This window comes from Penicilliopsis zonata (genome assembly GCF_001890105.1).
Source record: "Penicilliopsis zonata CBS 506.65 unplaced genomic scaffold ASPZOscaffold_3, whole genome shotgun sequence".
NCBI classification, from domain to species: domain Eukaryota; kingdom Fungi; phylum Ascomycota; class Eurotiomycetes; order Eurotiales; family Aspergillaceae; genus Penicilliopsis; species Penicilliopsis zonata.
Window position 1 is genome coordinate 1026720 of NW_019208913.1, and position 20938 is coordinate 1047657.

Below are 20938 nucleotides of genomic sequence, written 5' to 3' on the forward strand. Positions count from 1 at the left end.
AGCAATCGTAAAGTCTTTCTTACCCCCGCAAGGAGATATCGACAAATCCATGGATCGTCAGAACCAGCCGCTCGGAACAGGTACCAAATCCAGGTCCATGGGTTTTATTTAGTTAGCTATTTAAGTATCTACTAGTTGATACGTTTTGCCTAAAACCTTCATCCAGAAACCTATGCCATCATGTTGATACAGCCATCGAAATGAAACATGTGTAACCCTGTCCACTCCAAACAGCCAGACAAGAAAACCAATATCACGAAGCCAATTCCTGTTAGCTGAAACGGATGGTGAGGACGACGGTCAATTCGGACGGTATGCGAAGCAGTTGACAGTGTCGAGAAATTTCCAGATCTGCTGGTGCTCTTCGAACCCCTTGATGGTCAGCTCGTACGCGATTGCATTCCAATCCGCCGCATACAACACGATATTCATCTGCTGCTCGTGGTCGAGAACCCCGTCTGCTCCGAGGGCGTCGGCGATGATCCTGCGCCAGAGCTCGACCGGCAGACCAGACCGCCAGTGCTTCTTCTGAGGAACTTGGATCTTGCCAGTGCGTGGGATGGGCGCGTGGCTCGGGCTCGGTTTCTCTACCTTCTCCGCTTTCTTTGGTTTCTCCTTGGAGGCTGCGGCCGGAGAGGGCGTCACGGAAGTCTCTCTGGTCTGAGGTGCCCCGAGAGCAGGGAAGTGGGTATCAAAGGCACTCCAGCCAGGTCGGAAGATGCTATTGAGAGAATAGTGGTTTGGAATCGTCATGAACGCATGGGGCATGGAGCCAGGCACATCGGCTACCTTCTTCTCCTTGACTTCTTGGCTAGCGTTAACACTTTCGTCCGGGACAGGCTGCAGTTGAACGTCCGTCTCCTGCTGGATCTGCTGGTCCTTCTGTGTATTGGACTCGAGTTTGGTACCATTCTCATCGTTTCCCGCTGGCTGAGCCTCCCCAGGACGATGACGGTCTTCCAGTAGCAGCGCGCGACTAACCACCATCATCTTCAAGGCGGTGTTCCAGATCTCGGCGCTGTGGACGCCGTCGGTCTTGAGGGCATCGATACGGATCCTCTTATTCAGCCGCAAATACTCCAGGTCCCGCTTCTTCTGCAGAGATCTCTGGGCCAGGGGGTCGTCGGCCTTGTGCGGAGTCGTCGCTGACGTGCTGTCGTACCCGCTTTCCTCGTCGGTTTCTTCTCCATCAGACTGAGGATCACGCAGTGTTTCTGTCACGCTGAGCAATTTTTGTGCGTGCTGACTCAAGTCCGGGTTTGGCCACCAGATGATGCCTCCACGGCACCGCTCGCTGCTTGTGTTGGGCAGGGAGACAGTCTTCCCACCAGGCAAGAACCCGAGCAGCTGTTCGGGCGCGCGGTGCATTCTCACCATACTGGTAAGATGGACCACGCCGCCGCTAGTCAGGGGAATACCCGAAAGAATGATATACGGAACGGATCGCAGGCCACGCATGCTCGCGTAGCGTTTCATTTCGTCCTGGGAGGCAGCGGCCTTTCCGATGGGAGCGACGGATTGGGTACGGCCTATATACAGTTATGTCAATGAATTGGCCATCTGAAAAGATCTGAAGGGAAAAACTGAAGCACTCACTTGCCTGGCGAGGGGTCTTCCGGCCGACAGAGCCCTTAGTACGACTCGGGGTCGCTTTCTCAGGAGGAATATTCTCCTTCCCAGCCGCTTTGAGGCTCAGAGTCGCCATCTTCCCAGCCAGATCGTCGACAGGCGATGCCTCGTAAGCTTGCTGCACCGCATTTTCACGCAAGACCACACTCTCCTCCACCACGTCGTCCTCGGTGACGAAGTCAAGGTCGCTCTGCATGTACACGCGGGCCAGGATCTCAACACCGGCCAAACCGAGCGGGTTGTGGCCCAGATCGATCTTCTTCAGCATGTAGCACTCCTTGAAAGACTCGAGAAACGCCTGCCAGACGCGCTTGTCCGTCTCGCTCGCTACCTCAATACGGTTATTGGAGAGATCCAGCTCGCGCAGGTCCCCCGCACATAGCACTATCACCTCCGCCAGCAGCGCCACAGACGCGATACTCAACCGGTTGAAAGGCAGGTGCAGCTCGGTCAGCTTAGCGGCTCCCTCCGGGTGTTCCTCGTCACGGTAGTATAGACACTCGAGTAGATCATTAATGAACTGCTGGAATCCTTCGTCCGTCAACTCTCTGCCCGTCATGTCGATCTCCAGTGATGGATCGCGAGCGGCCGCCCTCGAGGCCACACCGGGGGTGATGCGCTTCCTCTACTTCCGTTAGCAGTGTGTACTCTTTTTCTCGTTGACGCACTTCCAGAGACTCTCTTGCAGGGACTCGTTCTTCTTACCAGATCCTTGGACAAGACCTGACCGGCCTTGACACCCTCGATCTTCCTCTGCGCCCGTCAGTCATAGCATGCGACTCCTCGGTATGCTTCAACGTACAGCTGAATAATTCAATTTCCCCATGGTTACTGCTGGGATCCGACTCGGGTCTAGAATGGGTCAATATTAGCTGTCGGCTTGAGAGTATCAGATACAGCGTCATCAGAGAAACTGGGACAAAGATGGTCCTTAGAGATGAGCATCTTATATTATGAACAATGAAATATAATAATAAAGAAGAAGAGAAATCAATAAGGAAAGAAGACTTATTATAAACACACCTTCACCCTTCCTAGGTCTAAGTCACCACTAGACCCTTATATTGTCGATGGTGAGTAGAAGATATTAAAAAAAGTAGTAGTAGACTGGCCATGCAACGATCAAGAAAATATTAAAAAGAAGAAAAGAGAGGCTTAGAAAAGAAAATATATAGGAGAGAAAAAAGCTATATAATTAATCAGTGAATATTTCTTATATTAAAGTGACTTCTCTCACTTTTTATAAGCTATTACTCTAGAAAGTGATAGTCTCTCACTTAAGTTCAGTCTGATATAAAGAGAAATAGAAGAAAAGAAACAGCTAGTAAATCAAACAGACAAATCAATAGACAAACATTAGTCTCACTCTATATATAGCCATAGAGAAGGTGATCAGAAGAAGTTAACAATGCCTCGAAACTCGTCCAGTAAGGAAAGGTCGACACCATTCCAGGTCCCTCTACAGTCTGTTGCCTCGAGTGGCATACCTGCACCAGTTTGCTTCTGTGTGGATAACACAACTTCTCTCACTCGCTTTTGTTTCTGCTCTGCGTCATCTTTACTGGCTTCTGATATCCCACGATTCTGGTCAGATGTTGGGGTGGAGGGCAGCACATCCTCACCCTGTTCGCTATCACCTGCGTACAAGTCATGGTCAATCTCGAGGTCCCAAACATCAGGCCTTCGGAGCTGCACCCTCTTTCTGGATGCCATTTTATTGGCATCTCTCGATTTGACTGGCTTCATAACCATGGCAACGTTCGTTTCCTGTGTGCAAGGGCCCCCAGAACTGTTTGCTTTGGTCTTGCTTGTCCCCAAGGCTTGGGTTTCTGTTCGAATGCCTTGCAGCAAGACGGAAGGTGAAGGAAGGTCACTCAGACTGTCGTATTCATCATCACTGGACAGTGACTTCTGTGGCGAGTGACGATCCACCGGACTGCGAGGGAGACCTCTGACTAGCTGGCTGGCCAATAGGGTAGGCTTCGTGCTCATCTGTTTACCGTTGTCTGCAGTTCCCATGGCACTCTTTTTGGTAATGCTCGCCGGTAAAGTCAACTGGCCCGAGAGATGGCGTTTTTTGCTCTGTTTTGGAGGCTTGTCCAAGCCATCGCGACAGCAGAAGTGCTTACACCTGCGAACGCAGATTAGTACTCAGATCTGTCGCAGTGATACTATCTACCTCAAGCATCCTTACACTGTCTTGTCTTTGCACTTGTGGTTACAGGCCCATTTGCCGTTCTCGAGACGTGTTTGTTCGGACTCGTCGTCCCTATGGTCGACGTTATCATCTTGCCTTTTATTACTGTCTGTTCTTGGTGGATTCAAAGCCCGGGTTGGTGACGAGATGGACGTGCTACTATCATCGATCTGAATCCAGTTGCTGTCTCGAGCTGTAGAGTATGTTAGTGGAAAATTGAAGGCTGTATATCTGGAGAGGGTTGTCAAACCGGCGGTAGCAAAATCATCGAAGACGAGATCATCGCCATCAAATGCTTCTGCTTCCTTTAGGCTTCTCTTTCTATGAGTGGCCATATCACTGCTACGAGGTCGCGATGTGTTCATCTGGGGCCTGTCCTCTTTGTCGACAATCTGCCCTGTTCGAGAGAAGGGGAATGCCGAGGCTGGGAGGTCGTGATGAACCTCTGCATATCGAAGAGTGCCGGCTACCTGGCGATTAGATATGAAGAGAAAATTTACAAAAAGGGGAAGTCAACTAAGCCATACCGATATCGTCGCACATTGCATAGCAGCAGATATACTCTGATGCATTGTTCAATTCTGCATTAAGCAACACTTCGTGCCCGGCCTGAAGTTTGCTTGCACTGCCATATGTTAACATAGACTTGAGAAGACAACAGATGATTGACAACATACCTGATTCGCCTAAAATCTACCATGCGCCCATCAGAAGTCTCTGCTAAGAAGCACACATACACCGGACGCCTCTGGAAGAAGCTTGGGGGTTGCTCGTTCATGAAGGCAACCTCCGCCTTGAATTTGATCTGAACAGGGGAGCCAGCCTTCATGTTCTATTTATGATCAGTAGATAAAAAGGAAAAGGACTAATGCAGACTGTCGGAGCCCCAAACCTTTCCAATCATTTTAGTTGTGACTCTCAACTTTGGGAACTCGTTGAGTCGAGCGAGGAGCTTGATACCAAACGGTGGGTTCTTGCTAAGAATCATCTCAATTCGATGCGGTTCAGTTGATTCTAGCATCTCGATACTGGCAATGCCAGCAGCAGCTAGTTTTCTCACGGTAACTATCCCGATCTGATCGATCTGCTTCATTTGAAGAGGAGAGTTATCCCAGACTCTGGCCGCAAAGCTGCGAGCGAGCTCGAGCGAGTTCCTCACAGCCAACGAGTCCTGGGAGGAAATCTGGCAATCAACAACACAGCGAATGAGTCTATTGATGTGAGAAAAGACAAAAACTTTGTCTTGTTGGAAACTAAATTTGTGCTTCTGGAATTGCTCCGAGTCAGGAAAGTCCACTGCACCTAGTTCCGACTGTATCAAAAGGGAGATTTTGTGTGCTGGAAGGGCCACATCCACTTTGATTGGGAATCTAATCCCGTGGGCGCGGTTCAGTTCTTTGTATAGGGACTTCTCGCCTGCTTTGAGACGTATTTCCCTGAACTCTTCTGCTTCAGCAATGGCAGATAACTAGTATGCCGTGTCAGCTTTGATAACGAATTTCATATGATGGGACGCACCATTTCTGAGATTCGAGCATGTTCCCTGAGTGACAGCAGCGTCTTCATAGTCTCAAATCGTACATAGTATCTAGCCATGGCATCACCAAACGGTGTCGCTTTGACAAGTGTGTCACCCGAAGCGATCAGACCTGTATCCTCAAGAAGTTTGATATCCTTTTCACAGATCTGTCGCAGCATTTCATCTTCATGGTCCTGATTATTTGAGCCTTCTCGGAGATTGTAATGAGCAGGATTTCGTCTCAGCCGAACGAACAAGAAAGTACCCGCGAGCCATCTGATAGCCGAGTCGATGCTGGTCACATTCCCCAGGCCTATTTCTGCGTTGAGATGGTCGATCAGGTTCATGTGCAGACAGCTTTCTATGCTTTCGGTTCCCGACACCAGCCTTTCATAATGGTCGACTCGCTGCTTACGAGTCAATATAACAGCAGTAGCGCTGTCATCAAACTGCGGCCTACCGGCACGTCCTAGCATCTGCATCATCTCGAGATCGGAATACTCTTTGCAGCCGCCTTCCTGCCAGCCAACAGTATTCTTGATGATAACAAGGTGGCATGGGAGATTGACCCCTACTGCAAGCGTTGAAGTACAACATATAATGCTGATATCGCCTTGCAGGAAACCAGTCTCAACAGTGTGTCGGTCTGCCGGGTCAAGCCCAGCATGGTGAAACGCAACACCTGCATCAATCGTAGCTGTCCATGTCAGCTGGCTCGAAATAACCCACTTAAGTTTACAGAAGAAAGAGAGGGAAATACTTCTCAGATCCACATGGTGAACTTCTACATGTTTGCTGGGCCCTTTCCATAGCCTAGCTGGTGGGTTCGTAGACGTCCACAGTCGAGCGAGATCTTTTGCTGTAGCCACCGAAGAGTTCCGCGTGGAGCAGAAAATCATAACGGGCTTTTTACACGAATGGGCAGAAAGAACATCGGGCAATCTGATTGAAACTATCATCAGTATAGCTTATTCATGCCCAACAACGATCGAGAGGCAAATGGTTTGTTTTCATACCTTGTGCCACAAAGCTTGTCGAAAGCAAAGTCATTTCCAGCAGATTGATACCCATAGACAAATTTCTGCAACTGCACTGGACGGAATTCCTCACCAAAGTGCTCTCTTCTTGCGGGGAGCTGTTGGTTGGCTGCATCTCTGCCCAGCCAGATGGCCAAATCTTGAGAATTCGGTACTGTGGCACTCAGGGCAATAAAGCGTACACTCGACCCGATAGTCTTCATACGCGACACGACGGCCTCCAGGGTTGCACCGCGGGCTTCTTTGAGGATATGGACCTCGTCTATGAGGAACAGCTTGACGAGCTGCATCAATCGCGCATGATCCTTCCATTTCCGCGTCATACTGTCCCATTTCTCCGGGGTTGTGATGATGATATGGCTATGCTGGATACCTCTCAAGCTCGCATGGTCTGTATCGCCGGTCAACTCCGCACACTGCAGCCCTAGCTTGTCAAACTTGCGGTTCCAATCACGGAATCTTTCAGAGCAGAGAGACTTGGTCGGCGCCTGGTAGACAACCTTGAAGCGTTCATCCTTGAAGCAGTGGACGAGACGACAGATAGCGAGTTCTAGTACAACCGTCTTCCCACTGCCCGTAGGTGCTGCAAGGACGAGATTATCGTTTGTATTGAAGACTGATTGGAAACATTTCGACTGGACGGCATTGAACAGCGGGAAACCGAACATCGAACGGAACCGTTCCGGAAGTTCTTCCACAGAGACCAATATGACTCCCCGAACACTGACGGGGAAATCTTTGAAGACTGCCGATCTGTTATGTGGCAGATCTTCTATCTCCTTGTCCAACCCATTGTTTCTCATCTGATGTTGATTTTGGTAATTGTGTCTGGCCAGTGGGCTCGGAGAGCATAGTTCCGATGAACCGGCATCTAACTTGTGAGGTGTCGTCTGAGAACGAGCTTCACTGTGTTAGCATGTACAGGGTTCCTTGAATCCAGTTCTACACTCACAGGAAAAGAAGGGAGACACTTGGTGGAGGGTGGGAGCTCGAGAGGTCTGAACCTGGGACTGATCTGACTGGAGCAGTGCAAGGTCTGCAAAAAGAAAAAAAAAAGGTTTATGTCAGAGATTGTCCATGAGGAGTTCTTTTTTTTGAACAGTCTATTATTGCTTACCGAAAGCATCCAGCTGTAGCTCATCAGGACAACGAGACAGGGATTTCAACCCACCCATCTGTCGATTGAAAGCACCCGCCGTCTCCTCTCTTGATCCGAGTCCAGAGCTCTGGCTACTACTCTGTGTAGGACCAGACCTGAGGGTGGACTTGGTAGAATCCTCCTTGGGCAGACGAGGGACGTTTCTGTACGAGTCAAAGAAAAGGGAGCGGAATTCTCGTCCCATGTTGAATACCAAGGTCGAGGTAAAGGACTTGGCTGCTGTCTGTGTCCGCTGCTCGGATGGAATGATGATGATAAGTGAAGAGGAGGTGAAGTCTCGGTGAAGTCTCGACGGCACGGGGTGGTTGCCGATTTAGGAAACAGACATTTAAGTAAAAAACAACCACATGGAAAGATAGGTATCAAAATCATGTCCATCGTCTCGTATAACTATTTATACAATGTAGGAATCCAGGCCACGGTCTGCTCACATCAAAGCTGTCGAGGTATAGCCACATAAAAAAAGGTAAATTACAGGTCATCCCAAGAATTTCCCAACGTCTATCGATAGTAGGCCTAAATTGCACCTACTATCCAAAGCAAGAACCAGCCCAGTACATGCCGCTGTGCACTGTTCAAAATCTCCCTCCCTCTCTTTCTCTCTCTATCTCTGTCTCTTTTCGTTTTTCTCATGCGAGGTTCATGTCTAGTCATCAATCAAACCTTCTCAGTGTTTGGAGGAGAAGTAGCTTGCGCTCGCGCTCCGACCGGTGCTAGTTCGCGGCTGGCTAGGAGACGTGGGGCGAGAGGTTGAGAGACCAGCATCGGACAGGAATGGGCTAGAGGGGAGCTTGATCGAGAAGTCATTGGTGGGAGATTGGACGGGGGAGCCGGGTTCGCCCATAATGTCCTTCTCGTAGTTGTCGATACGGATTGGTGGCGGCCGCATGGGGTATCCCTTAAGCTGGGTGAGACCAGAGGCGGGATTTCCGTAGAAATAGGTTGCCACAAGGACGAGACCGGTGCCGAGAATGAACTGTAGACGTTTATGATGAGCCTCTTTTTTTTTTTTTTTTTTTTTTTGGAAGCCATTAATAAAGATGGGGGAACATACATTACCAGTAAGTTCAAACTCGAAAAACCATACGCTCCCCACCGTGCTGAGGATGATGCTGCTAACAATGGCCAAGTTCTTGGGCAGCTTAGAGGCATAGCAGATGGAGAAGGCAGTAGCCACTCCACCAAGCGCCTGCACGAGGATCATGGACCAGACGGCCCAGTTGTAGCCTTCGAAGAAGCCGTTCACGGCTACCGTCTCGCCATCCAGGAAGATCACGCCAATAAACAGAGCAGGAAAGATGGAGTAGAAGGCCAGTTGCACGTTGCGAACCCAAAGGGAGGTAGAGATGGCACTGTCCCTGAGCACCTTTTCAAAATACACGCCCGCCAGGCCCGACGCAGCACAGGCGCCGAGGGTGGCCAACAGACCAACGACGGAGTTCAGCCGCGGAAAGGCGGTGTTGATGTCGTCCTCGATGCCTTCATATGTGGCGGAGCGCTTGTGAAGTCCTGCTGCAGCACCGCCGCCCTTGACGGCCTTCCACTCGGCCAGGGAGCGCGGGAAATTGATATGCACGGCCTCCTCCTCCAGCTCGTCCGAGGGCCCGCCGGCCATCTGCACGAGGGCGACCCCGACGACCAAAAGCAGGAGAAGGCCCCATTTGCGCGGGGCGACGCTGCGGCGCAGCAAGACGAGGCCAAAGATGGCAGACACCAGCAACTTCAGCTGGTAGGTCACCTGGAAGGTGGCCGCCTGCATGTTAGACAGCGCGATGTACTGTAACGAGTTTGCCAGGGTGTAGAGACTGGCGGGGATGGCCAGCTTCCAGCTGTCGCCGGAGAAGACCGCGCTGGTCAGAGAGAAGAAGAGCGAGGTGGCCGGCATGGACGGCGGGGCGGCCTTGGAGACCTCGTATAGCGCCATGGTCAGGGAGATGGTCAACTTGACCACCTCGTTCAGGAAGACAGCCGTCGATGTCAGATACCGTTTTCCACCGGCGGGCGGCATCACTCGTGAATAATGCAATAACTAAGCACTTGTCAGGCCTCTCTCTCTCTCTCTCTCTCTCTTTCCCTTAACTCACCAGTGGAAATGTGGTATATTGTGCCGCAAGCTACATCGAACGGCAAATCAGCGAAACCACGCCTCGCAAGGTTTGTTATATGTCTCCCATACCATAACCCACGACATATGCTTCCACGCCATCCTCAACCCCGACGACTGCCGTTGTGTATGTTCCCCCATTGTGCGCGTGGGACTTCTTTCACCGAACAAGACAGATTCAAGCCTGTCTCTCGACTCCTAACCAACGCTTCGAGATAGCGTGTGTACTCCGTGATCGATCGAGAAGCGTTCGTATTCGTGTGCTGTTCGTGTGCGAGGGTAGTTCGAATTGCGCTTGACCCGAGTCCGCCTGCAAACCGGGTCACACAAAGACGATAAGAGATATTCCTTGATCAAATGGGAGGAAGAACGAGAACAAGATAAAACAGGATTATCTGCGAGAACTCTAACAGAGCGCGCTATTCCTTTTTCTTCTCGTAAAGTTGTTGTGGCCAAGATCAGGAGAAGTCGAGTCGAAACTAAACCTAAGGTCTGGGGTATTAAAGCGGTGTGGATCAAATGGCCCGAACTCAGGGGAGTGGCAAGAATCAGAGACAAAAGACAAGAGTGAAAGGGGGGGGGTGATTAGGAAAAAAAAAAAAAGAATAGTAATAATGATAATGATGATTAGACCTGGCTGAGATGGAACAAGCATCAAACTAGGAGACGCAATCTGTACGACAGCTCTGCAAGTGATGGTTGAGGTGGCTGGAAATCCCTCACTAGTACAGAGTAGTTGTTAGGCAGTTTTAGACACAGGTACAGTAGTGTGTATTATAGTTAGTTATAGTTAGTTAGTTATATAGTTAGTACCTAGGTAGATAGTAGTATGTTTAGATCAATACAATGACAAGTAAAATAGATAGTAATAATATTATTTATATCTTCTATTGGTAATAAATCTATAGTACACTAGAATCAGGTTTACATGGCCCAAGATCCAATAGCCAACACACACCGCTCACAATGACACAATCAAAGAATGTGAGAAAAAAAAAAAAAAAAAAAGGAAAAAAAGGATATCGAGGAGGAAAGAGTACGTCATCAATGCAGGTAGAAGAAGCGCCAAACCCGTGGCATATGAGAAGACAATGGAATGCAAGGTATGCGAGATCGACGCAAGGAAAAATGCAAAGAGTGTTGTGTTTGAGTCACAGGGATATAGACATATACAATAAGAGAGAGAGAGAGAAAGAGAGAGAGAGTTAGTGAACTGGCGTCGCCAGACTGGTGCTGCCACGATCGCTTGCCCACCCCAGCGCCCAGACAGGAAAGTCATCTGGACTGACCTCGTCGGGCTCGTCGAAGACTAGCGCCTCGCTGCTGTCCGTGCGGCGTCGCGAGTGTCGTCGCTGGTCCTGCGGCGGCACAACGGGAGGAGGGCGTCGGGGCGGCGGCTTCTGGGAGGGGAGCGGCGAGAAACGATGGATCGGGAGGGTGGGTGTCAGCGGTGAGGCGCCGCCAGTGGTGGTCGGAGACGGCGAGCTCTCCGAGTAGATCAGGCTAGTCCGGGGCGAGACGGCCGGCTTCGCGGTTTTCTGTTCACCTGAAGGAATGTAAGCGTCTTTGTCCGTAGTGCGGTGGTGATGGAGTGGTAGTGCACCTTGTTCTAACTGATTGGAGAAGGTCTTGAGACCGGGGCTGAGCCGGAGGAAGGACATGTCGGAGGAGCCGTAGAAGGATTCATGGTCCTGAACGGGCACCGAGAGCATCGAGCCCTGTTCCAGGTCGCCGCCGCCGCCCATCCCGCTCGCTCGCGCCTCGTGGAACAGGCTCGGTGTGATCCGGCCCTTGCGCTGCCGCATAGCTTCCAGGAAATCTTCTTCCTGCCGGGTGACCGCCATGATGCGGCTGCGCCGGTTGAGCTCCTTGCTGGGCACCGGCGCCACGGGATGCGGGGGGGGGCTCCGTGGCACGTCTGGCTCCGAGATGGTAGGGATCCCGCTGGACCGTCGGGATGAGCTCTTCTGTCCCCCGTAGGACGACTTGCCGCCCGAAGATACCGAGGGGGGACGTCCGGGAGACAGGCCTCGCGTCGCGCGTGATCCCCGGTCACTGACCGAGGGCCGTTTGTCGATTCGCCTGGGCGCCGGCCCCCGGGTGGCCTGGATGGCTTTGGCCGTGTAGATCTCCGCCTCGAGAAGGTCACTGTTGTAAGTTCCCACGCTGTCCCTCTTATAGTTGTTCCGGGTGCCGGACTGTCGTCTACTCTTCTTCGGCAGCACATGGTCCTCTTCCTCCCCTTCCTCTTCATCCTCGGAAGATGATAGGCAGAGGACGCTAGATTGGTGCAGATCCGAGTTCTTCAGAGCGTTCTTGCTGCTCTTCTTCACGAGGGGGTGTTTTACCTCGAGAGAAGCCAGGTCACGGCCGTCCGTCTGCCAGTTCTCTGCGGAACTTGATACACGGGTCGGGTAGGACGGTTTCGTTCGCGGGCTGAGGTGCGTGCTTTTGCTCCAAGCACCTGCGGAGCGCTCCGAAGGCGCTTGCGACGCAGCTCTCTCGTTGGATTTTGACCGGTTGGAGGGTGTAGCCTGCCTGCTCCCGCGCCGAGGACGAGGGTTCGGTTCGACCAGCTCCTCCTCCAAGCCCTCGGCCTCGTAAAGATCGTGGTACTGCTTGAGGGCCAAGTCGAATTCGCTGCATCGCACTGATCGTTCCCGAGTTACATCGAGAGAAGAGGCTACACTCTGCCGGTTGGAGGCATAAAGAACCTCCGGCGGAGCCAGCATCTGAGCATGGCTCTCTCTTTGAATACGGGTGTCCCTATGGATATCTCTCTGGGGATGATTGTCTCTCTGGATAATATGAGTGTCTCTCGCAGACGACAACCCTTGCGGGTGCGGAGGATCCTTGGTAAGCTTCCGTGTCGGAGGATGCTGGTTCTCGTGTTTATTATTGGGATTGTTCGCGGGTGATTCGGAAACCATAGAGATGGGAGAGGGAGAATGGGTCATCCGCTGCGGCGAGAGCAGCGGGGGAGTGGTGATCTTGGGCTTGGGGAACAGCAGGGAGAGGTCAATCCGAGACGGCCGCATCTTGCGCTTTGATTCCTTTTTGGCGGGCTGTCTGCTGTCCTCGGCAAAGGAGACGGATGGTTCCCCGCCGACCCGGGACGACTTCTTTTTCGGCGGGGTGGTGGGATGCTTTGGCAAAGCATCCCCGTTTCTCTCCCCACTGGCCTGGCTGGTTGATGATCCCGCACGCGATCGGTGGTTGGTAAAGTACGAGTATAACGTGGACGAAGACCCGGTCTGGTGGACTTTCTTCTGCTTGGACCCAGACGGCACGCCCAGTCCCTGGGAGTGGTAGTCATGGCCTAGCAGGGGCGACGAGGCTCGAACTCGCAGCGTCTGGGCAGAGGTAATCTGCTCGGCTGCTGCTGGGGCAGGGAAGAGGTCGAAGTTGCGATTGCTCTTCGGCGGGGGTTGGATCTCTGGGGTGACCATGAAACTCGGCCGTCTGCTCCACTTCCTCTCCTCGTCGCGCATGCCACCACGCTCCAACGGCTGATGGGGAATCTCCCCGAGGATCTTGGAGGCCTTGGAAGTCTTGTCGTAGTACCCCCCCATCTCCTCCCGACTCCTGGTTGCCTTCAGATGGCCGGTCGTTTGAGCGGCCATACTCGACGTCCTCGTCGGAATGGCCAGCGGTTGCGGATCCCTGCCCATCCTTCTTCTCTGTCTTCAACTGTCGTCTTCAACTACCTTCAACCCGTGTCTCGTGTGTAGTATATATATATGCTGTGACTCTAGAATAAAGCCTTTAACGAGTGTTGCGTTGCTTGCGGAGGGGCAGGTAGGAGTATTATAGTATTATTTTGTCACTTCCCGAATCCGCCGGGAGTCCAGAAGTGCTAATTGGACATTGGAATGCGAGTTGTCACTGTTGTGAGACGTCCAACTCCACCATGTTCCATGGAACTAATCGGAGAAAAAGCTGTCACAGCCCACTGGAGCCCTGGCAAGGCAGAGACGTTCCTGGCGGGGGGAAAAAACGGATGACGAAAGCTGTGTGTGCGTGCGTTGGAGATGGCTCAAACCGCCGTCGGCGTCAGGAAGCAGCGGAGGGGATTCAGAAAGAGTCTGGAATGTCTCGACGGTCTGGACGGCGTCCGAGCATTATAGATAATAGATATTATCCGACAGAGACAGAGGAACTAGTAGTTAGTAGTAATAACAATGGCTTTGGTCTGTGGAGAGCAGCTAAAGGGGCGAGGAGAAAATAACCGCGTGGGCCAACGGGCAAATGAGACGAGGTGGAGCGGAGTCGTTCTTTTTCCCTTCTTTTCTCCCCTGGCCAGTGATCGACAAGCAATTTATGAAGTAGCTTGATGTCAGTGGGAAATAGCTGCTAGTGTGAATAATAGTCAAGCTGTGGATGATGGTATTCGTGATGCTGCGCTGCAATGATCATCCTCAGTCTACGTTAGAGGTAATACCGCTGGCACATAATACTAATTAGTTACTTACTCTAGTAACTGACTATTATTATCTAGTATCTACTAATAGTCGATTCTATCGAGTCTATCGACGCGATCGTCTTGATTGGCAGTGGTTCCATCTGCACGTGTTGTGACCGCGCCAAGTTTTATAGAAACGGTTGGGGATGCCTGAGCGTCGACTCCTTCTAGCTTCTGTCTCTCCTACAGTACCTGGTAGTACCTACTACAAGGAGCACTCCAGTTATTTCGGTAAATACTATCTACTGCAACTACCTACAAATATCAGCCGTGTATCCAAGATGCAGCACTGCAGCAGCCACGAACCAGCTCTGAGCCGCCCAAGCCCACTCGCTTGCAGATCCAGATCCCGTCTGCCCATGTGCGATCTGCGCCATGCAGTGCAGTTCTCCGAGGAATCCCGGTAAGATTGATTTGGAATCCTTATTTTGATTATTTTTTTACTCTTACATACGGCTATGGGTGAAATACGGAGTAAGCTGTAGGTAAGTCGCTGCCGTGTCTGAGCAAGTCGATCCGATCCTACCGTCCAGGAGAGGAACGTGGGAGAAGGGTGACTATGCCTACTATTCATCTCAAACATCGCTGACAGGTGTTGGTGGACGAGCAGATCACCAAGCTAATGGACATTGCGTGATCTATTGAATCCTCTTCGGTTTCTACTCCGTACGAAAACGGAGAGAGGCAAGGGTCATTATCGCCACGATCGTGCTCCTCCGTACACACTGCATATGACGAACTAGTAACCACAGGATCCAGATAGACCGACCATCGATCGATGATTCCACTCGGTGATTCAACGCTTAACTCTGTGTGGTATAAGGACCCCCCCCGGCAATCCGCAGATCATCGCCGAGACCATGGTTTTCAGGCCAAAGACAGAATCACCAACAAAGAAACTATTGAGACGATTCTTCACATCGAATGATAATCCGGGGGATTAACACCTGTGAGGTCCCCTCGAGGACGTCCAGAGGACTCCGTGCGCGGACGACAGGATTGATTTTGCCTTTCTGGAAACCATCCAAATAAACTACTACTAGTCTAGTTCGGTTACAGCGACCTTCCTTCCCTTGTACGGAATACGGAATAAACTCACTTGCGCTTGACCCCCTGAATTGTTGCGGGGGTGACGTTCTGGCTTCTCTAGCTTTCAGGGGGGGCGTCGTGGTGGCTGACAACCAAAACGAAGAAGCTTGTCGGGGGCCTGTTGGAGTGATCGTCCGCCTGGTTTGTTTCAGACTGATGTGATCAATGCTATTTATCCATCATAATAATGCAGGGCCCTGTCAGTGTCGTGTTTCGTCCACATGGGAGATTAAGGTGCCAAACTACTCCGTACTCGTACGCGATCCTTGGTGACTGGCTTTGGCTGGCAGGAATCCACTATGAACACTAATTCTCCTAGACTGCTCCACACGCCCAACATTTCTAAGAATACCTCCTCGTTTGACATCAGTGACATGCGATCTCATGTTCGAGGTTTCTTCGCCGACGACCGGCTTCGGTTCGACTTGAGTGGCTGTGGATGGAAACCCTGTTCCGCAAGAAAACACAAGACAATCCGCATACAAATGGTAGGCTACGTGGTCACCTCACCGCTTTTGTCACCCTTCAGGGGTCATCCATGGATTTTACAGGATGGTTCCCAAGGCGCCAATTTCTCGATCAGCGTCTCGGCTCCACCAAAGCGGCAGCTCTTTGATCGAGATAGGAACTCAAGCCGCAACAGCATCGCGAACACTTGATGCTGTATCTCGACTGAGCCACCAATGCTTCTAGGCATTCAATCTGCCTGAACCATCCGCTGCGGGATTATCATTACGATTTGCTGGGACTACTAAACTAGCCTCTGACAAATTGTTAGATAGTTAGGGAGGTACTACAAGCTGAGATTTACAGGCTCACTAACTATCGTGTATCCTACTGTGGATAAGATCGACAAACCCTATACGCTTATCGTTCAGTACGAGCCACAGAGTAATCCGTACTTGGCAAGTGAAAAAATCTAAGCACGTACGGGCATTATACCATAATGAGATCTAGATCGCGATCGGGGTGGTCGTCTACCGTCGCACGGCACAGAAACAGAAAAGATCGATGGGCGGGGGACGTCTTGATACGGAGGTGAACTGGCATGTAAGCATTTGCAATTGTCATATGAAGGTAGGAGTGGAAGTGATAATTTTTGCTCCGAGGTTCATCCACTACATCATCATGATTTGAACAGTACAGTTATGTATGGAGTACACTGGGTAGTATCTCCTACCAAGGCATGATACCAGTTTCATCCGAGTTGGTCCCCGTCTCGCCGTCCTTACCCAGTGTCGCCAACCTGACGATATTCCTGGCCGACTCGGATGCCGGCCGTGCCCCGGGAACTGACAATCCCTTCATGAAGCCCGTGGCCGTCCGGTTCGGACACGTCGCGTTGACTTTACCCCCCTTGTCCTCGAAGAGCGCCGCATAATGCAGCGTCAGCATATTCAGCGCCGCCTTGCTGCTGCGGTAGATCGGGCTAAGCGGCCTGTGCAGACTCTCATACCATGCATTATCACGGTCGACACGCAGGCCCAACGAGCCCGTATGCGACGAAACAAACACGATGCGCGGGTTCGTCGATTTCTCCAGTAATGGCCGGAAGGCTTCGGTCGTCTGCGCCGCCCCAAACACATTCACCTCGTACGCCTCGCGGAACCGCTCTCGCATGCTCCGTTTGTCATCTGCTGGTATGGCAATCTCATTGTTTATCCCCGCGTTGTTGATCAGCACGTCCACAACCCCGTATCGGGTCCGCACCTGCTCTGCCGCACGTACTATCGATTCATCGTCCGTCACGTCGATGCTCACGCACTCGACCCGCTTGCTGTCGTCGACCAGCTGGGTAACTGCCTCCGCCCCGAGCTGCGCGTCCCGGCTGCCCAGTAGGACGTGGTATGTCGGCTGCGAGGTGAGGAGCTGTTGGGCGACCGCGAACCCGATGCCTTGGTTCGCACCGGTGATGAACACTATCGTTCGAGACATCGTATGAGGGTGGTTTGTTTCGATTTGATTCAATCTGATTAATTGGAGTCAGAGCTTACCAGAAGGACAGATCTATTTATATGCCTTATTTGACGGAGATAACCTACCACCGAGTCAAGGGTCTACTTAACCAATCCCCAAGTACTCTGATTGTCGTTCAAATGCGTAGGATCCTCCTCTTGGCCGTTCTGTACGGAGTTAATATCTTAACTCCGGTGCTCTATACTACGGAGCACAGTACTGACGATGAAGCGGCGTTATACTACTACGGATGGTATCTAATCCTCAACTACATATTGATATCTGATTGAATCCCTGCATTTCTTGTATACTCCGTATTGGCATACTTATACTGCCGGCGTAGCAACAAAATACACTACAGAAAACTCTGGTTCCCCCGTCTGACAGACTGTCACTTTTCATCTCCGCTAGGAGAAGCCCCAATATCAATTAGATGCCGGTAATTGCTCATTTTGCGTTTCTTGCGACTGCTCCGCCGCAGGCTCTGGTCACCGTCGGGGCTGTCCTTCGCCAGCGTCGCCTGGGCGGCTGCCTCCGAAGAACGGGTGACCCGTGTGCTGACGGCGCTCGTCGGTGTGGCAGGCGCCACTGCGGCCTCTGAAGAGCGGGTGACGCGTGTGCTGGCTGCGCTTTTCGGCGTCGCCTTCTCGTCAAGCTGTTTTCTCTTGCGCGTTTGCCGTAAGCTCATCCGCGGGGTCTCTTGCTTGTCCTCCCCGTCGTCGTTGCTGTCGGCGCTACTATCATCTTTTTCGGCCTGTTTGCGTCCTGTATGAGTGCCGGAGTGGACGTACTATGATTTTTTTATAGTCAGTTCGCTAAACTTAGAAGCCCATATTCAATTGGGGCATATACATACATGGTCATCGATCTTAGCCATCGGGTTTAAGATCTTCTCTTCCATCGTCTGGCGAGCTTCTTCTGTCTCGACGATGCGATATCTCGGCAGGCCCGTACGGGAAAACCCTCGGGCCTTCGAACCGGGGGTTGATTCGAGAATCCCCCGCTTCTTGAGCTCATCGGTGATCTGTTTCGCAGTGGGCCCGCTGCAGTCTGCGTATATCCAGTGAGTTTGAAAAGCGGCGTAGACTTGAAAATCAATTTACTTACGAATCTTCTCTCCGAGATCACCGATCTTTAAAGGATACCCATCATCGAGGATCACTAGTAAAGCTCTGCGCAGGGGAACAAGATCCTGGATGGAGCGCAAAACACGAGGTTCATTTGGCAGGAGCAGACATTTATAGCATGCGTGTATGTCGGGGAGTCTAGCATCTTGCTTGTTGCGATACCCGTAGCAGATCAAATGTTGGCGTGTACGACAGAAGGAACATTCCAGCTTTCAAAAAAAAAAAATCAGTGCTGGTCAAATTCAAATTTTCTTCTTTGACGACTTCTTACCATTTCGGGTTCCTCTCCATCCCAGTCGCACTGGCAATCGACCATACCTCTTTCACTTTCGTTGTGGTCCTGCAACAATCGATAGGCTTTAATCTCGGCAGCTTTGGCTGCAGAAAGGACAAACTTTTCTGTAGTGATCTGGGACAACTTCTCGCTTTCGATATCTTTGACGGGTTTGGCATGCAGTGGCTGGGTAGGAACAAGATCGCTTCCAGAGTAGAAAGACGAGGTCTGGTCAGCTTCGTTAGTATCGTTTCCGTGTATTACCTATCACCAGAGCCATTCTTACCGGAATCATCTGCTGTAGTCTTTGCTTTCCCATGATATCTTGGCGGGCTTGCGTTGATTCGAGCGAGCTTTCCGCAACCTGGGACATGTCACCGTGGATCGATGTGGATTGTGTGGTCCCTTCGTTTTTGTTTTTTGCCTTCTCGGCCTGAGAAGAGAGTTCCTCGTCTTCGGGGAACCCGATATCCGAACCACGCACTACTTCGTCATGATATTCAATATCTTCCGGGATCGCAGGGGCGGCATCAGAGCCCTCTAAGTCCGGGCCTGTCCACTTCATGGAGGTGACCCTGAGACCAACCCTAAGGACCATCCGATTAGCCAATGCCCATGTCCATGCCGGTACACATAGGGGTAGTGAAACTCACTTGTGGTCTGCAGTGGTCATTGAACCGCAAGATTGACTTTCTTTGCGCCAATTCTCCTCCAAAGGATACCGAATGATGTCGTCCTTGCTGGCTGTAAACCCCGGGGGGTCGTAATCCGGAGAGCAGTCCTTCGTGTAGAAAAGATGAATTCCCAAACTCCGCTTATCTAGGAATCAGTCAGTTTAGAGTACATTCCAGGGGTCATCCGAGAGCACGAACTAGGGAGAATTGGAAGAAAGGCGCTGAGCGTTATCAGGCGCCTAACTATCATCTCCAGGCCCGTTCTTGCGGCTTGGGTTGTCCTCATATCCGCCACACAGCCCACTGGGTCTAGAGAGAGGCTCTCCAAGCAGCTGTTTGGGTCGGTGGACTGCGAGGTATATTTGAAAGAAAAGGTGTAAGTCTCCAACACGTTTTCCGGTGCCTCCTTGTCCACAACGACAGTTAACTGAATCGCTTCCAAGACTCTCTTTTTGAGGGCATCGAAGATTCCATGTTCCTACATCTGTCAGGTTGACTAAAACAAAAAAGATGAGATCTTTATTGACACCTACCAGGAGATCTAGAATCATGTCTGTCTTAGGATTCGTATTTCGAAGCAAAATCTTCAAAGGTTGACCCCTTTTTCTCTGTCCGAATGTCTGTTCAGAAACACTTTCCGACAGACTAGAAGGAGCACCGCTGCTACTAACAAAATCCTCGTAGGAGAATTTTTGTTCTCGGTGAGCCTGTTTCAGATCGCGGTCATCGAAACATTCAAGCGGTAAAAACTCTCTATATGTTTTAATCAGCCGGGGTCAGCGTCACACATTGATGCGATGGGAGATGGCGAACCGGAGATAGAACAGCGTTCCCAGCTATAGCCCATTGGGTCAGTTTGCATGCAGCGATTCAGATTCGAGGTAATGACGAAGAAAAGGGGACGCACCGTAACGTGGAGCATGATCTGCACCATTTCCAAGCTCTGCTGGTGTTGAAGCTGAAGACCATCCCGTATTTCCGGTTCGGAGACTTGTCCATTCTGATCCCTTTCGGTGGTTGCGGGCATCGCCGCTTTGTTGACGACCTGCGTACGAGTGGGAGTCTGCTGCATCTGCGCGGCAAACTGAATGCGAGCCATGACGAGCAGCTACTACATTCAAGGCCTTCTCTACCCAATCAGTATGGACGAGAGAAAGCTACTTCCTGCAGTAGTGATAAGCAAAGCTCGTATTTTCGATGATTTCTCTAGGGAAGAGCGAGATTGTGAGAGACACCAGATGTCGTGGCTGTCGGGTGGGAGGGAACGTGCTGTTTGTTCCTCAGGCACTGTACTTAATACAGCGCTCTACTTCCCATCTTCCATCGAAATCAGATAGTAAACTCATAATATAGTAATTATGATCTGGCATAGAGTCAGTTGGGGTGTTTTTATTTAGTCATAAAGCTTCAATATCCATCTTAATAGAGATAGACAAGTTCTGTGAGAAATGTGCCAGAGGATGACGTTGAAGACAGCTCGTATATATTTTTATATCCCAGTTTCCACGTCAGACCTCGCCTTCCAGACTCAACTTACCAGTGATAATAATCTTCTCCGTCCGACGGTCTCTGTTCACTCCAGCAGTGACTGGATATGACTCCCTTGACCGAGACTCCAGGCCCCGTGGCTGCCACAGTCGGTGATTCGCAGATGGTTCCTTCCTCTGCTTAGTATCAGTACTGGGGCTTCGTGGCACTAGTATCTCCTCAC

General features: G+C 51.2%; 7 protein-coding genes across 7 annotated transcripts; 1 reads left to right on the top strand and 6 right to left on the bottom strand.

Moving 5' to 3' along the window:
* Nucleotides 1-5: 5 nt before the first annotated feature.
* Nucleotides 6-2686, bottom strand: ASPZODRAFT_1402536 (hypothetical protein). The gene is made up of 5 exons (XM_022724645.1): nt 2653-2686; nt 2432-2481; nt 2335-2382; nt 1597-2254; nt 6-1529 (listed from the first exon to the last, which is right to left on the bottom strand). The coding sequence occupies exons 2-5, from the start codon at nt 2453-2455 to the stop codon at nt 301-303; spliced, it is 1959 nt and encodes a 652-aa protein (XP_022583641.1). The 5' UTR covers nt 2456-2481; nt 2653-2686; the 3' UTR covers nt 6-300.
* An 837-nt stretch (nt 2687-3523) lies between these two features.
* On the bottom strand, nt 3524-8003 carry ASPZODRAFT_157591 (hypothetical protein; the record flags this gene model as incomplete). Its single annotated transcript, XM_022726319.1, has 10 exons — nt 7500-8003; nt 6362-7127; nt 6106-6287; nt 5345-6027; nt 4719-5294; nt 4504-4658; nt 4354-4451; nt 3824-4292; nt 3654-3760; nt 3524-3621 (listed from the first exon to the last, which is right to left on the bottom strand). Exons 1-10 carry the CDS (start codon nt 7723-7725, stop codon nt 3524-3526), a joined length of 3360 nt encoding a protein of 1119 aa, XP_022583642.1. The 5' UTR covers nt 7726-8003.
* A 205-nt stretch (nt 8004-8208) lies between these two features.
* ASPZODRAFT_13866 (hypothetical protein) lies at nt 8209-9549 on the bottom strand (the record flags this gene model as incomplete). The annotated part of the gene is made up of 2 exons (XM_022724479.1): nt 8209-8517; nt 8596-9549. The coding sequence occupies 2 exons, from the start codon at nt 9547-9549 to the stop codon at nt 8209-8211; spliced, it is 1263 nt and encodes a 420-aa protein (XP_022583643.1).
* Nucleotides 9550-10515: 966 nt separating this feature from the next.
* ASPZODRAFT_1402807 (hypothetical protein) lies at nt 10516-13436 on the bottom strand. The gene has a single exon (XM_022724650.1). The coding sequence runs from the start codon at nt 13314-13316 to the stop codon at nt 10851-10853; it is 2466 nt and encodes an 821-aa protein (XP_022583644.1). The 5' UTR covers nt 13317-13436; the 3' UTR covers nt 10516-10850.
* Nucleotides 13437-16372: 2936 nt separating this feature from the next.
* Nucleotides 16373-17131, bottom strand: ASPZODRAFT_61151 (hypothetical protein; the record flags this gene model as incomplete). The annotated part of the gene is made up of 1 exon (XM_022728970.1): nt 16373-17131. One exon carries the CDS (start codon nt 17129-17131, stop codon nt 16373-16375), a length of 759 nt encoding a protein of 252 aa, XP_022583645.1.
* Nucleotides 17040-17492, top strand: ASPZODRAFT_1403660 (hypothetical protein). The gene has a single exon (XM_022724659.1). The coding sequence runs from the start codon at nt 17212-17214 to the stop codon at nt 17440-17442; it is 231 nt and encodes a 76-aa protein (XP_022583646.1). The 5' UTR covers nt 17040-17211; the 3' UTR covers nt 17443-17492.
* Nucleotides 17493-17543: 51 nt separating this feature from the next.
* Nucleotides 17544-20254, bottom strand: ASPZODRAFT_61443 (hypothetical protein; the record flags this gene model as incomplete). The annotated part of the gene is made up of 10 exons (XM_022728988.1): nt 17544-17942; nt 18009-18202; nt 18260-18488; nt 18551-18781; nt 18840-19140; nt 19207-19372; nt 19426-19705; nt 19761-19980; nt 20041-20063; nt 20135-20254. The coding sequence occupies 10 exons, from the start codon at nt 20252-20254 to the stop codon at nt 17544-17546; spliced, it is 2163 nt and encodes a 720-aa protein (XP_022583647.1).
* Nucleotides 20255-20938: the final 684 nt, after the last annotated feature.

Excerpts from the sequence above, each read along its gene's own strand:
- ASPZODRAFT_1402536 (XM_022724645.1), bottom strand. The coding sequence starts at position 2,455 with ATGGGGAAATTGAATTATTCAGCT. Across the intron at positions 2,255-2,334 it reads AGGTCTTGTCCAAGGATCTG|AGGAAGCGCATCACCCCCGG; the intron begins GTAAGAAGAACG and ends TAACGGAAGTAG. Across the intron at positions 1,530-1,596 it reads GAAGACCCCTCGCCAGGCAA|GCCGTACCCAATCCGTCGCT; the intron begins GTGAGTGCTTCA and ends AACTGTATATAG.
- ASPZODRAFT_1402807 (XM_022724650.1), bottom strand. The coding sequence starts at position 13,316 with ATGGGCAGGGATCCGCAACCGCTGGCCATTCCGACGAGGACGTCGAGT.
- ASPZODRAFT_1403660 (XM_022724659.1), top strand. The coding sequence starts at position 17,212 with ATGCCTTATTTGACGGAGATAACCTACCACCGAGTCAAGGGTCTACTT.